Below are 14,336 nucleotides of genomic sequence, written 5' to 3' on the forward strand. Positions count from 1 at the left end.
TGAAATGTTATTTTTTCACGTGGGCATTCATAGCTCACATGATACTCGAAGTGAAAAAGACAAGCTTCTCAAGTTGTTAGCATACCATTGTGGTTCCTTCTGGCTTTGAAGAAAGGCACACGTGGGTCACTAAATTAGTGACAATTCCTATCTCATAAGGTTGTTGCAAGGATTAGATGATGCCACAATTTTCAATGTTTTATGCATGGTAAATGCTCAATAAAACATACATAAATATTTGGGAGGGGGGTGTGGGTGACTGTTAGGAGTGCATTGGTGGTAACAAGTTATACATTCATGCTCAAAATGCCCACGGTCAAGCTCGTGAAGAAGGGAGGGCACTATCTGCATCATGACAAATATCTTTGAAGGCAAACCACACCTTATTTCCAGAAAAAAAAAAAAGCGACGAGTGCCTTCTATAAATCAGAATAATTAAATAGCAGTTAAGAACACATGAATGTGTTCAGTTATAATTATAGCCTAGGATAATTAGTTATTTTCATGACCAGACATGCACAAGAGTGGCAAGGGTCTGCATCATACCCAGTGCAGTGAGGGGATATATATGCATATAAACATGCCTGGGAGATATCACAATATCTTCTCACTGTAACTCAGCTGAACCCACATCTGCCATCAACATGGCCTACAGCTGCTGCTCTGGAAACTTCTCGTCCCGCTCCCTTAGGGGCTACCTGCACTACCCAAGCTCCTCCTGTGGCTCTTCTTCCCCCAGCAACCTGGTCTACCGCACTGACCTCTGCTCTCCCAGCACCTGCCAGCTGGGCTCCTCCCTCTACAGCGGCTGTCAGGAGACCTCCTGTGAGCCCACCAGCTGCCAGACGTCCTGCGTGGTGTCCAGCCCCTGCCAGACATCCTGCTCCCGCCCAAGGACCTCTGTGCTCTGTAGTCCCTGCAGGTCAATTTACCCTGGATCTCTGAACTATGGATCCATCAGAGGCTACTGCCTGGGGTATGGACCTAGAAGTTCCTACTCCCTGGGCTGTGAATCCCAGGGCTTTGGATCCCCGGGTTATGGAGTCTATGGGTTCCCTTCCCTGGGCTATGGGTCCAACGTCTACCGCCCTACCTACCTGGCTTCTAAGAGCAGCCAAACTTCTTATTGCCAACCAACCTGTAGATCTGGTTTCTACCACCAACCAACTTGTTAAGGATTCTGGACCTGGACTTCACTGCCCTTCAAAGTCAGTCTCTGCAATTATCTGGCTAGAGTCTATATTCTACTAGCTAGAAAAGTGATAATTAAAACAAATCCTATTAATGTGAAACCATTTATCTCATAGAATACCTATTCTTTTTTCCTTCTATTTTTCTTCTATTTTCCTTCGTACTTCTTTTGTTCAAAATGGACCAAGTGGTCTTTTTTTTTCCCTTCAAATAAACTCATGTAATTTGATATTGGATCATAAGTCAGTGTTAATTTAAAAAAAAAGATATCCATTGGGAATTTCAAACCTACTATGTGTTCTCCAAAAAGAAATGTTTAATTTAAGAAACAGGTTCCCGGGTAGGCAGAATTCTCTGACAACACATTGCTTGTTCCCAGGAATTTTTGGCAAGTGGAATCACAGCTTGGGCTGGAGGTTATTCCAAACTCTTCTGCTTATAATCATTTCAGCCTTATTAGGTACCTTACTTTGGTTAAACTACTAATGGGTCTAATCCAAGAAGAAAAGTTCCAGAGACAACAGTGATGCTTTGAGTGTATTATCCTGGCTGCATCAGATGAGGAAATATCAAAACACTTTTCATGAGCTCCTTTCACCCACTTTTACAAGCAATAATGGAATTTTGAGGTCCTGATATTATACTAACAGCAGTAACTGGGTATGATGAAACAAACAGCTTAAGTATGAATGAAACTAAACATGTATACATTTTATTATAATAAAATTAATTCACTTTCTAAGAGTTCTTTCTCAACTTGATGCTTGACTCTCTCCTCCCTTGGTCACTGGACAACCATCTGTTTTCAAAGAAGTCCCTGGGAGCTCCTGGAAATGTAGCCCTATCATGAATAGATAATATTAACTGAGCAGGAAGATTGGACCTCTTGATATCTTGGGCTTAGATCTGGATGTGATACCCAGGTAGTCTACTAAACTGTCTTGTTTGGGCAAACACAGTCATCTACATTTGAAAATACGTAAGTAGGAAGAAAAAATGTGTAAGTGTATCTGGGTACTCATTGTCATCACCCTCACAGGCGTTCGTTTCCCTCCCCCCACAAGAACTGTGCTTTGTTTATGCATCCCTGCTTCTCTGAGTCTAGTCAGTCCTTCGAAAGAACGTTGCTATGCTCCCACTTTCAGGATGGGATCTGGCCAGTACAAGGGGGCACCCCAATCTTCCCTGGAAGTGATTGGTTCAGGATGGAGCACGTGCTCTGACTTACGCCAATGAGAAACAAGGAGTGATGTGGGCAGGTTCTTCCGGTTAAAGTTCTTGTGGAGTTTTGCGGAGCAACCATCTCTTCCTCTAGACCTTGTCGTATCACGTGCATTCATCTTGTATGCGGCCTGAAAATTACACCATCACCTGAAAGACAGTAAAGGCAAGAGAAATGCAAGGAGTAGAGCCCAGACTGTCTCTGGACTTTAGTCAATATGAGCCACTGAGTTTCACTTACTTAAGCCATTTTGGAAAACAATTTCTGTGACTTGGAGTTAACGCTTTGGCAAATGAGACCCTCATTTAAAGGCTGAAACCACCCCGCCTTCCCAAGAACAGCCCGTGTAAGTTTTTTTTTTTTTAATGTTTAATGTTTATTCATTTTTGAGAGAGAGACAGAGCATGAGTGGGGGAGGGGCAGAGAGAGAGGGAGACACAGAATCCGAAGCAGGTTCCAGGCTCTGGGCTATCAGCACAGAGCCCGACACTGGACTCCAACCCACAGACCGCAAGATCATGACTTGAGCCGAAGTCAGATGCTTAACGACTGAGCCACCCAGGTGCCCTGAGGTCTGTCTATGTTAAAGACCATTTGCAGGCCACCTTTGCCCTGTCCCAATCCCTCTCCACACGACCCCACGTGCATTCCCTCCACCAACGTGCACTCCATCGATGCCACCTACTCTTTTCCTCGAACACATTGTGCAGTACAGTCTTCTCCCTCTAGAAGGAGTGTCATGTCTTTCTTACTCTTCAAAACCCACAGAAATATTATCTCTCCTCTCACTTTTTTTAGGTAGACTCCACAGTCAAAAGAGTTGATATTTCCAACACAATGGTAGCATTAAATATGCTTATATTTTTGTTAATTACAAGGTCACTGTTTTATATTTTATTTCAAGTATTATTTGGTTTAACCAGGACAGTTTTGTCTACCCTTGTTATATCCTTGATGCACACAATGGGATCTTACCTAATGAAATCCCGAAAGTAGTACATACTCGATAAAGGTTAATCTGGTAGATGAATGAATGAAATCAAGCTAGGGTTACAATTCCCAGGATGCATCATGTCAATGGCAACAAACACTCCTTCATTTTTGCTAGTTGAACTCAATTGGGATAAGCTGGTTGTCAGTAGGGTCATTCATTTTCTGCTCACCATTGCGATCAAGAATGATTTAGCACCATCTTAATGACGTATTTTCACAACAGCAGTGACCATAGTGTTAAGTGGGAGAACTCAAAAATTAATTCCCACTTCTGTATCACACAAAAGCAGAAACATAACTTCACCAAAAGCTGACCTCAGAGGCAGGCCTGAGTAAGTGCATCTGGGAAAAGGAACAAAAGCAAGTGTATAATTACTATTTATTACTATAAATAAACTATGACACTTTCACATTCAAGACATAATGGAACAAGGGGTTAGGAAATATGGAAGTTATTACTCAAATGGCTGAGATACTGTGGTCCATTCTTTTTTTTTTCAATTACTCTTTGTTAATGACTACATACACCCTGTGTACTACTGCCTTTCTTTCTCTCTTGTTTTCTTGCTTTCTTTTTCTTTCTTTCTTTCTTTTGAATCAAAGTCTGATATCATTGAATTGAAAATGACCAAGAATTATCCCAAGAAGCAAAATTATTTAGAGATATCTTCATAGAAAAAAAAATGATGTCACATGTGAATCCTTTTATTATCATGTTCTAAGAGAATCTATCATTAGAAACATATAAAGCTGGCAAGAGACCATTTCCATATTCCACATAGGATCATTATTATGGTTATAATGTCATAACTCTGAGTATTCCAGAGACTAAAAAAAATCTTTTCTTTATGTGTTACAGTGTCTGAGAGGCATTATATGGTACTTGACTCACTTTACAAAATGGTATATTTAAAGGAAGCTGGTCATTCCCTTTGGCACACTTTTTTGAGGTAGACCAATGAAAAACGTACACTTTCTTTACTCTCAGAGTTGCTCCCAAATACAATAAAACTATTCATTTTAAGTCATAGATTTCTATCTGCATGCATGGCAACTAATAGTCTACTAACTTCAGTCTTTGTTCTGTTAAAATTTTCATAAGTAATCTTAATAAAAATTATATGGCTTAAATGAAAGTGCAGATTTCATTCAGTAGGAAGATTTGACAAGATGCCATTTAATGTCCTTTCAACTCTAAGATATTAAGATTCCGATAGAAAATCATAGAATGTGACAGCTAGAAAGGACCTTTGAGATCTTCTCATCTAAAATCATTATCTTGTAAGATATCCAAAAAGGCAAAGTGACTTGTCCAAATTCATGCAGTGAATTAATAGAACCAGGGCTAGAAGCCAAATCTCTTCACTCTTGGTCTAGTATTCTTAAACTGCTATGCAATCTGTCTACATGAGTGACCTTCTGGTTGGAGAAGAGGAATGGATTTAAATTAACTTAGGTCATTTGGTTGGTGAGATAAAACTAAGGCAAGGATAGAGGAAATAAATTGTGGGAGAATTGAGCTGAATTATGTTACTCAAGGGTGACTCTAATTTATTTATTTATTTATTTATTTATTTATTTATTTATTTATTTACTTTAATAGAGCTGAGCAAGTGATTAGAAATTCAACATAGGCACATAATCAAATATGAAGGTAATATAAACTGTTCAACCTTATAACCATCAAGTGACAAGCCCTTGAGAGACAGAAACAGGTTGACTAGATCTTTAATGGGAATGAATCCATTCCCAATCTGATCCTTAAAAGAATGAAATGTGCAACATTTATAGATACAAACAACATAATCTCAAACACACAAAAAAAGATACTGCTTTTATTTTACCTTATAGTTTTATACCAATCCAAGATTTATGTTGCCATCCGAACAACATTTTGGTTTGCACAAACATCCGTAACCTGATGAGAAACAGTTACTACTTTTATTCATTTACCAGTCAATATGTGGCAGGCAATTGGGTATCGTATATATCATCTCATTTAATTTGTAAAACCACTTGATGAGATTGATACTCTTACAGTTTTCATTTTAAAAACGAAGCAGCCACAGCATAGACATTTAAGAGAAGCGTTTAAGGTTTGTGATTGTAGATCTTGGCTTAGAACCCTAACTGGAGAATCCTTGTATTTAATTTCTTTTCCACAAGGATTGTTGATATTGCACCCTCTGGTGGTAAGGACGTGCTACTGCAGCTGCAATCATTTTTATCCTTCCAGACCAGGAGAGACCAAGGAATTATTCAATCATTTGGTAGCAAAGTGTCCAGTCACCATAAGCAATAAGGTGACTATTTCTACCTATTTCACAAGAATACTAGGAGATATACTGTATAATTATCATTATCCAAGTGCTTACAAAGCTAACATTTAGTTTTTAGTAGGTTTCATGGAAACAATCTCAAGGTGACCAGTTGTCCTAGCATTCGTCATTCCACAGTAATAAGCCAAGTAACTCCCTTTATAAATCTAGCACCAGTGAAAATATGTATTTACTCCTTGAACCAAAATTGCATGCCAAAACACCTATTAATTCAGCACTCAGTTAAATAGAATGTGCAAGTTAATGCTTCAGCCCAAAGAGAAAAGGACACATGGGGTGGCCTTATTCACAAATGACAGACCCAGCATCACTATTTGACATTTGGAGATTGGGAACCGCACAGGTATTTGCTAATTTGCTACACATTGTGAGGTTAATGAGAAGGCACTCTACTGGAGCCAGTTGTGTGAATGCTGGCCTCTATGATGCCCTGCCTCTGTCCCCTCCAAATCTGGCAATAGGACTTTGTCATGCTGACAGTGAAAAGTGGTGCTCTTTTTCCATGGCAAAAGCTTTTTAAAACATGCCTGCATACGATCAAACATTATTTTAAAATAATTGACTCAGCCTCTGCCATGCTAATAAGTGGCTTTCTTGATGACTTTGCTCTTACTTCACAAAGGAGTAGCTGAAAGGTAGGCAATGGTTATTTTTTTTTTTTCTCTTTAAACTCTGTACCCTGGCCAATTCTTGAAAATCTTGTGTATGTCAAGGTTTCAGAACTCCATCCCTTGAGACATTAACTATAATTTGAATACATTTAGCACCTTCCATTTATTTAGCAGCTTCTATTCATTAATTTTTCAAAACACATCAATGGAGCTCTTATTATGTGCCAGCCAGGCTCTGGGCTCAGGGCTGAAGATAGAATGGTGAGGAAGACATTCACACTTTTTGCCTTTATGGAACTCATAGTGTAGGGGCAAAGGCACAGTGAAGAAACAAATAAAATCATTATAAAGTAAGATAAGTTCTATGAGGGAAGAAAAACAGACTCTGAGAATGCAATCTTTTCTCAAACAGGGTGATGAAGGCAAGCCACCCTTCGAAGTCGCTCTTAAGCTAAGACACAAAAGATGACGGAAGAATCTGTATGCCGAGTTTGAGAGGGCAGAAATGGGATGGAACAGACAGGCAGAGGCATGTGCAAAGTGCTGAGGCAAAGAGAGGCTAGACATGCTCAAGGGCCAAGTAGAAGCCTGTGCCATGGAGGATGTCGGGCAGAGGGAGATGACAAGATTTGGAGTTAGAAAAAACAGGCAGCACTCAGGTTTTGCAAGGTGCTGTGTAAGCCAGACTAAGGAATATGGATCTTAGTCTCAGGGCAATGGAAATCCATTTAATACAAGCTACAGTGGAAGTATTCCATGCGATGATAAATACAACTATGCATAAGATTTAAATGGGTTATTGGGGCCGTGTGGACAGCATATTGGGATCTTTAAACACACAAGACCAGTCATTCAAAATCATAAATAGCTTTCATGTGCTATGAAGGCCTTTTGCACAAGTTGAGCAGGCAGCTTGTCAGGCTGATTGTATTCAGGTGCGTCCGTTGAAATATATGACATCCCCAGGCCATCACATATTAAGGAGGACTTGTATCAGGTTCCTGAATGTTCTTGGTTTTCTTCAGACCTGAGAAAAGGAGCCAGAGAATGGTGCTAAGAAGGCACTTCTATTGTTTCACTGTTAAGAGCTGAGCTAAGTGAGTTATAGAAGGTGCCATAGAAATTGTGCTCGTAGGCCCTATGTTATGAGTATGACACTATACTAAGTACAGTGGCTAATGTGATAGATGTAAGACTCAATCATTCTACAGTCAAAAAACAGGGCACCATAAACAAAAATGAAAAGCATATCTGAAAGAGGATTGTTACAAAGGCAAATATCACCCGTCGAGAAGCACAAATAGAAGTAAAGACACCACTTGGTATAAATACAGTCATCATAAAGAATGTGTCAAAGTCCATTGATAATTCAGAAGAAGTAGTAACCTGCAAATAGGAAGATCCGGGAAAAGCTTCATAAAGAGGCAACATTTATATTTGACCTTCAGTAAGAGGAGGGAAACAAAATGGTGGACAAAGAGAAAGACATTCATAGGACAATGGTCACTGTCAGTACTTTGGGTGAACAGTAAGAAAAGATCTCATTGTCGAGTCCTTCACACATCCTGATCAATTGGACAGACAAAGATCTGAGTAGAATGAGGGTTGGTTTAATTGGATTGGCTTCTGACTGAAAATGTCTTGATCACATTATTTTCTTTTGCCAAAAGAGCCTCTCTGAAAATTCTAGTGCTGAATACTGATTAGTACACAGTTGGCTATTTCCACATACATTTGTTTTGTCCATTTACCAATATGGAGAGTCATGGTGACTAAGAAAAAAAAAGTGTTAGCTTGGGAGGCATGTTGGGACTCATATTTGACAAACTCCACCCGTATGAATCAGCTTTGGGGCCAACATGAAAGCTATATTGAGGACTCAAAACTGATCAGCTTCTTTGTTAATAGGACATTATCTTCATATGTTACTAAACAAAGTGCTAATGAGATGTTATACTTCAAATTAGCTTAAGCAATGAGGTGGAAAGGAGTCTTGAGAAGAAGCCAACACCCAGTTTTCTGAGTATATAATCTCGCCAAAAAGGAATCTTCAGATCTGGCATGCTGGGTCCTTAAGACCGACTTCAATCAAGGGTTTCAACAGTATGTCCGAGAGCCAAGGCCACTCGCCCAGGAACTTCTACAATGTCCCACCACTCTCTGCCATTGTACATGGGTCTAAGCTCATAAGCTTTGAAGATGGATTTTTTTTACCCAGCAGCTGCCATGGCAGGACCTGGCTCCTGGACGACTTTCAAGAAACCTGCAGTGAAACTACCAGCTGCAAAGTGCCCAACTGTAAACAGGAACTGGGCACAGAGCAGAGCTGCATGCAAAGTGCTTGCCTCCCCAGAGTTTTCCAAACAACTCGCTCTAATTCCAGGCCCCGTGAAAAGACAATATGCCAATCAGGACGTTCCTCAGCAATGTTGGCGTGTGTTTCTCAGCCTTGCCAGTCAGGAAGCAGCCAGAAAGTTATAGTCCAGAACTGCCAGCCTGTGAGCCACGTGGCAAAGAGTTGTCCACCCAAGACTTATGTGTCTAAGAGTTGTCAGACTCTGGAATGTGACCCTGGCCAATGTCAATCTCAGAGCCCTGAATCCGGTTCCTGTAGGCCTCCGGTCTACGTCGCACCAGGGCCACAACTCCTGGAATCTTCTTCTAACACTTATGAGCCAACCTGCTGTGTTACTGGTGGTTTGCAACTGCCTAGTAAGTGAAGAATGCAGAGAATGTGTAGAGGAGATAACATAGTCTAATTCAGATAAATTGATTTTCCAAGGTATCTAGGAACTTTTATTTCTCTAAATACGTATTATGTTTTGTGTGTTTGTGAGTGAATGGACAGGTCTTTTGCTGTCTACAAAGAGAAAAGATTTTGGTTTTTGATCTTTGGGGCATTTCTGGTAGGAAGCTGGGATTGGGAAGCGTGTTAAATATTTTAGGTCACGAGGACACTATTCGCAGAGCACTTAGAGTTGCAACCAGTAACTAACATGAGTACTGGTTATTATCAGCGGAAACACTTAGCACTGAATATGGTTTATTATAATATATAAATGTAATGTGCGCCTAATCTCAGAAATCTAGATTATATTGTAGTTTAAAGGGACCCTGAACCCTGTCTAGTCCCATGAATCTGATGGGTTCAACTCTATCAGACGTTGTCCGTGTTGTTAATAACATCAGAACCGCAGTTGAAATCTGTATCTACCCCCTGTCCATTCACTATTTTATCTGCTGTATCACAACTCTCTTGTAGTCAACTGTGAGATTGAATCTATTGCTGGAAAAGTGCAAGAGAATTTTCAATTTCACTTCCATGGACTTCATAACCACATAGTAGCCAGAGAGCTTTGAATATAATGAGCTCCGGCTTAGTGGATCCACTGCATTTCTGCTATCCGTCTTCTTCTTTTCACTATTTCTTAAGTGTTTTCTGAGTTGGGAAAACACTCTTCGTGTTAAATAAATTTACTGCGTTTAGAATTACAAACTTAATGGTCACATTATTTTTCTTCAACACTTTTGTGGGTTTTACGTTACCGGGTTTTCTTTTTCACCAGATGAAAATGGTATAACTATTTGGAAGAAAAAAAAAAAGAGAATATGTTCCATTACAATTGTTTGTATAGTATCAAGCAGAATAAAAGAACATGGTTGTGGTAGTCAGCAGCAGAAAGGGAACATCCTCAGTATGAAGATCATAAAACCGTGGGGCCAGAATGTGTGGAGATACATAAATTTTGCTTAGAATAGCTTGGCTATTGAGAAGCTATGGGTGTGCTCTTAAATGGAGTTCTCGGTTTTCGGAGTGACATACGGGAGTGGTGAAGAGCATGAACTCTGAAGTCAGATTTTCCTGGGTCTGAAGCTCAGCCTTGCCGGGTGAGGGTTGTTCGAAACCCTACCGTGAGGCTCTGTACAAATTATTTAACGACTCTCACCTCCGTTTCCTCAAGTTCAAAACTGCGATGTTAATGATAGTTCCACTGTGAGACTTAATAAGTTAATAATTTGAAAGTGCTCAGCACATGACCTTGTATATAGGAAATGCTCAGTAAGATTTCCCAACATGATTAGCTAGCTCGGAGACTCCATACGAAGAGAGGCAGCGATCTGTAGAGAAACCCAAAGATCTCTGACAGATTAGGAACGCCAGTCGTCCAAAGAGTGAAAGGCTAGCTGTTTTGGATCTTGAATGATGCAGGTAGCACCTTCCACCAAAGGAAATCCTAAGAAAACATACTCCATGCCTCGTGTAGGTGGGCTGGCAAGTATCTGAGTTTATGACAGAGCTGATGTTGATTCGCGCATCTGTTATCCTAACGGAGGTGATTTAAGCCTAAAATCCATAAACTACCACGTACGGAGGTGCTGCCATAGAGGGGTGGAGTTGATAGATAGCTGAGGCAGGTCTGAAAGAGGCTGAATGAACACTGTTTGGTCTCATCAATATTAACAGAGCATATGGCAGCCACAACAGCAGAGCCTTCCTGCAGGAGGGGACCTTGACATTGAGCTTCTGAGCAGAGCAGTGCCGGCAGTGGCAGAGCACTGTCAACGCCAAGGAGAGCTTTCATCTGCGTGGAAGCTTCTCAGTATTCCTGTCACAGCCCATCATGAAAACACAGTTGAAATTCATGCACAGTGAAGGTTGTTACTAATGCAACTCAAATGGGAGGGCCTGGGAAGAGTACAACTCATTTTGGCCACTGTTTCTGAAGACAGGAGGAAAACCAGCTCTTTCATTTGCCTTCCAAGTATATGTTCCTTTAATGGGTGTGGCTTGTTGGGAGACAGGATATTGGTGCCAAGTGGCTAAGTGGCTAAGTGTGGTGTGCGTGTGTGCGTGTGTGTGTGTGTGCACGTATGGTGAGCAGGGGAAGGCAGGAGAAGGGAACAGCAATGTTAAAAAGCGTTTTCATTTTTCCACATACTCTGTGTATCATCCTAGACCTTAATTCATTCTTTCCAGGCTGAATGTGATCACTCCCCTTAGGGGAAGTTAGCTGAAGAAGGGGTCAGTATCTATCTAATCTAACCCAACATGGAGCACATTGGAACTCATTATAGAGAGAAATTGTGTGGATTCAGGAAGTAAAGATTCTTGGTATTGGAATAGATAATGGTAGGGCACCTGGGTGGCTCAGTCAGTTAAGAGTCTGACTCGATCTTAGCTCAGGTCTTGATCTCACGGTTTGTGAATTCAAACCCCACGTTGAGCTCTGCACTGACAGTATGGAGCCTGCTTGGGATTCTGTCTCTCCCTCTCTCCGCCCCTCCCAGACTTGTACTCTCTTTCTCTCCTTCACTCATATGAGGACTTTAAGAGACAAAACAGATGAACATAAGGGAAGGGAAACAAAAATAATATAAAAACAGGGAGGGGGACAAGACAGAAGAGACTCATAAGTATGGAGAACAAACTGAGGGTTAATGGAGGGGTTATGGGAAGGGGGATGGGCTAAATGGGTAAAGGGCACTAAGGAATCTACTCCTGAAATCATTGTTGCAATATCTGCTAACTAATTTGGATGTAAATTTTAAAAAAATAATAAAAAATAAAATAAATTAAATAAATAAACATTAAAAAAATGAATAGATAATGGTGTGATAATGTGAAAGATATGCTTTGTAGGCCATCTCTTGGCCTTGGAATATACCGAAACTTGTTCAAATCCAAATTCTGCCATTTACCAGCTATGTGCCCTGGGACAAGGTAACATTTCAAAGACTCGGTTCCTCTATTATAAAATGGAGATAGAGGCGCCTGGGTGGCTCAGTAGGTTAAGCGTCCGACTTCAGCTCAGTTCATGATCTCACAGTCCATGAGTTCGAGCCCCGCATCAGGCTCTGTGCTGACAGCTCAGAGCCTGGAGCCTGCTTTGGATTCTGTCTCCCTCTCTCTCTGCCTGTCCCCTGCTCATGCTCTGTCTAAAAATAAATAAAAACATTAAAAAATTTTAAAAAAATAAAATAAAATGGATATAATGCCTAAATCACTGAATGATTGTGACAACTACATGACATCATGGACATTAAACGCTTAATGAAGTGTTTGTGTCAACTTATGTAAGAATCATTTGACATTTCATCCGATAATTTGCTTCTTGGGCCTCAGCCTCCATTTATTCTCATGATTTCTCTACGCCGGATTTGAATTTTAAGACAGAGGCCAGGAAAAGCCCTTCCATTATAGGTACAAAGGTTACACACAGTATGGAACATAACCCAAATAGTCTGTGCAGTACTCTCAAAAACTGTAGAAGTGACTCAGTGGGTACATGATACAGAACATTCCTCATAGATCAAGGAAATTCCTCCTGCTTGAACAGAAAGGCTCTGGTTGGATTTGGTCATTGGTATCACCTATCCTAGACTCTTCAAGACATCAATAGCTTAATAGCATGCTTTTCTGCCGGGAGCTAAGCATAATGAATTTCAGGAACATTTTCTTGCTTATGCAATACAGTGCCAAAAGCCATAAGATGACTCTTATTAATTTGGTCCTAATTGTTTACCAAGCACTGTATATGTACTTTTCAACTTTAAGTTTAAACAACCTAGTCGGACGAGTACAATTTTTTAAATCCTCATTTTTTTTCAATGCAGATGAAGACACATATAAATTAAGACACATATAAATTAAGACACATATAAATTAAGAAATCCAAATCATGCAGATGGGAAATGGTGGATCCAGGATTTTAATCTGGTGAGTTTGACTTCAGAGTTTGAGGTATAAATCCTGACTACCAGATGACATTGTATGTTTTGTCCCCAGAGCAACCCAAATATGGGGGAGATCTCTGTGTCCTATAGAGGTTCTGAATAAATAAATCGAAACTTAGTCTGGTTATATTTTATTGTTGTACAATTGTATGTCATCTACAGAAACAACGGCGAGAAAGAAACAAAGTTGTGGATGAAATGACCAGGGAACTAAATATAGCTGATCGGATGCCTTAATTACAACCAGGAATGCTAGAAAGGATTTAGGCATATTTCATTGGAGTTTGTTAAATATTATAGATTTTCAATATCTTAGAAAAGAACATGAACGTCAGATCATGTGAAATTATGTAATCTAAGTACAAGAGAAGGTGTTTAGACAGTATGGAGTCAGATGTTTCTACAATGTAAGCTTGACTGTCTTGATGTTGTTAGCAATTCTGTTTTTCATACGCTTAGTCCCTATGTCTTTCTAGTTAAATATGTTCCTTTTCAAAACTCTGAGCCTGTTTTAGACATTAGGGGGATATGAGAACATTTTAAGTTTATTTATTTATCCAGAGAGAGACAGAGACAGTGTGAATGGGAGAAGGGGAGAGAGAGAGGGAGAGAGAATCCTAAGCAAACTCCCCACTGTCAGCACAGAGCCCCACACAGGGCTCGAACTTACGAAGCAGCAAGAACATGACATGAGCGGAAGCCAACAGTCAGAGGCTTAACCCACTGAGCCACTCAGGTGCCCAGAGGACAGCATTTTGTTCCATGTTGCATCAGAGTCACTGACACCTTTCTGGAAGCCAGAATATCTTTCCCTAGTTCTGGTTCCCGTTTCTACCTTCAGCGACTTCCTGTTACTCCCTCAGTTTGAAATTCATTCACTGCAATTGGTATTCTTCCCCTGGAACCCAAATGGAAATAACGATAATCAATTACAAAAATAGCTAAAAACGGAACAATGAGCACAAAGCAAGAGTCCTTTTTGAGACAATTGATTACTCACTAATACTGGTTATATCAGAGCTATGGCTTTGGTTAGCAATAACATATACTCTAGGGAGATAGACACAAATAGGGTAAAGATCTAAAAATTAAATGAAATTTTGAATTAGAAAAACACATCTTTGTGGTTGCGTAGTATTAAGAATTGCTGGCACTTGTATAATTTTCTCTGGTATTGTATTGTATTGTATTGTATTGTATTGTATTGTATTGTAGTTTAGAGAGATAGACAGCATATGAGTGTGG

The 14,336-nt window shown here is 40.1% G+C and overlaps 2 protein-coding genes across 2 annotated transcripts; both read left to right on the top strand.

Annotated features, from left to right (window-relative positions):
- Window positions 1-608: 608 nt before the first annotated feature.
- LOC109260481 (keratin-associated protein 13-1-like) lies at window positions 609-1,270 on the top strand. The gene has a single exon (XM_019438712.2). It carries the CDS (start codon window positions 645-647, stop codon window positions 1,173-1,175), a length of 531 nt encoding a protein of 176 aa, XP_019294257.2. The 5' UTR covers window positions 609-644; the 3' UTR covers window positions 1,176-1,270.
- A 7,163-nt stretch (window positions 1,271-8,433) lies between these two features.
- LOC109260476 (keratin-associated protein 27-1) lies at window positions 8,434-9,857 on the top strand. Its single transcript, XM_019438708.2, has one exon. It carries the CDS (start codon window positions 8,462-8,464, stop codon window positions 9,074-9,076), a length of 615 nt encoding a protein of 204 aa, XP_019294253.2. The 5' UTR covers window positions 8,434-8,461; the 3' UTR covers window positions 9,077-9,857.
- The last annotated feature ends 4,479 nt before the right edge of the window (window positions 9,858-14,336 follow it).

Source organism: Panthera pardus, unplaced genomic scaffold (assembly GCF_024362965.1).
Source record: "Panthera pardus isolate Hobbes unplaced genomic scaffold, ASM2436296v1 HiC_scaffold_16, whole genome shotgun sequence".
Classification (NCBI taxonomy): domain Eukaryota; kingdom Metazoa; phylum Chordata; class Mammalia; order Carnivora; family Felidae; genus Panthera; species Panthera pardus.

Bases quoted from the DNA above. Each gene is read 5' to 3' on its own strand.
- LOC109260481 (XM_019438712.2), top strand. From the start codon at position 645: ATGGCCTACAGCTGCTGCTCTGGAAACTTCTCGTCCCGCTCCCTTAGG.
- LOC109260476 (XM_019438708.2), top strand. From the start codon at position 8,462: ATGTCCGAGAGCCAAGGCCACTCGCCCAGGAACTTCTACAATGTCCCA.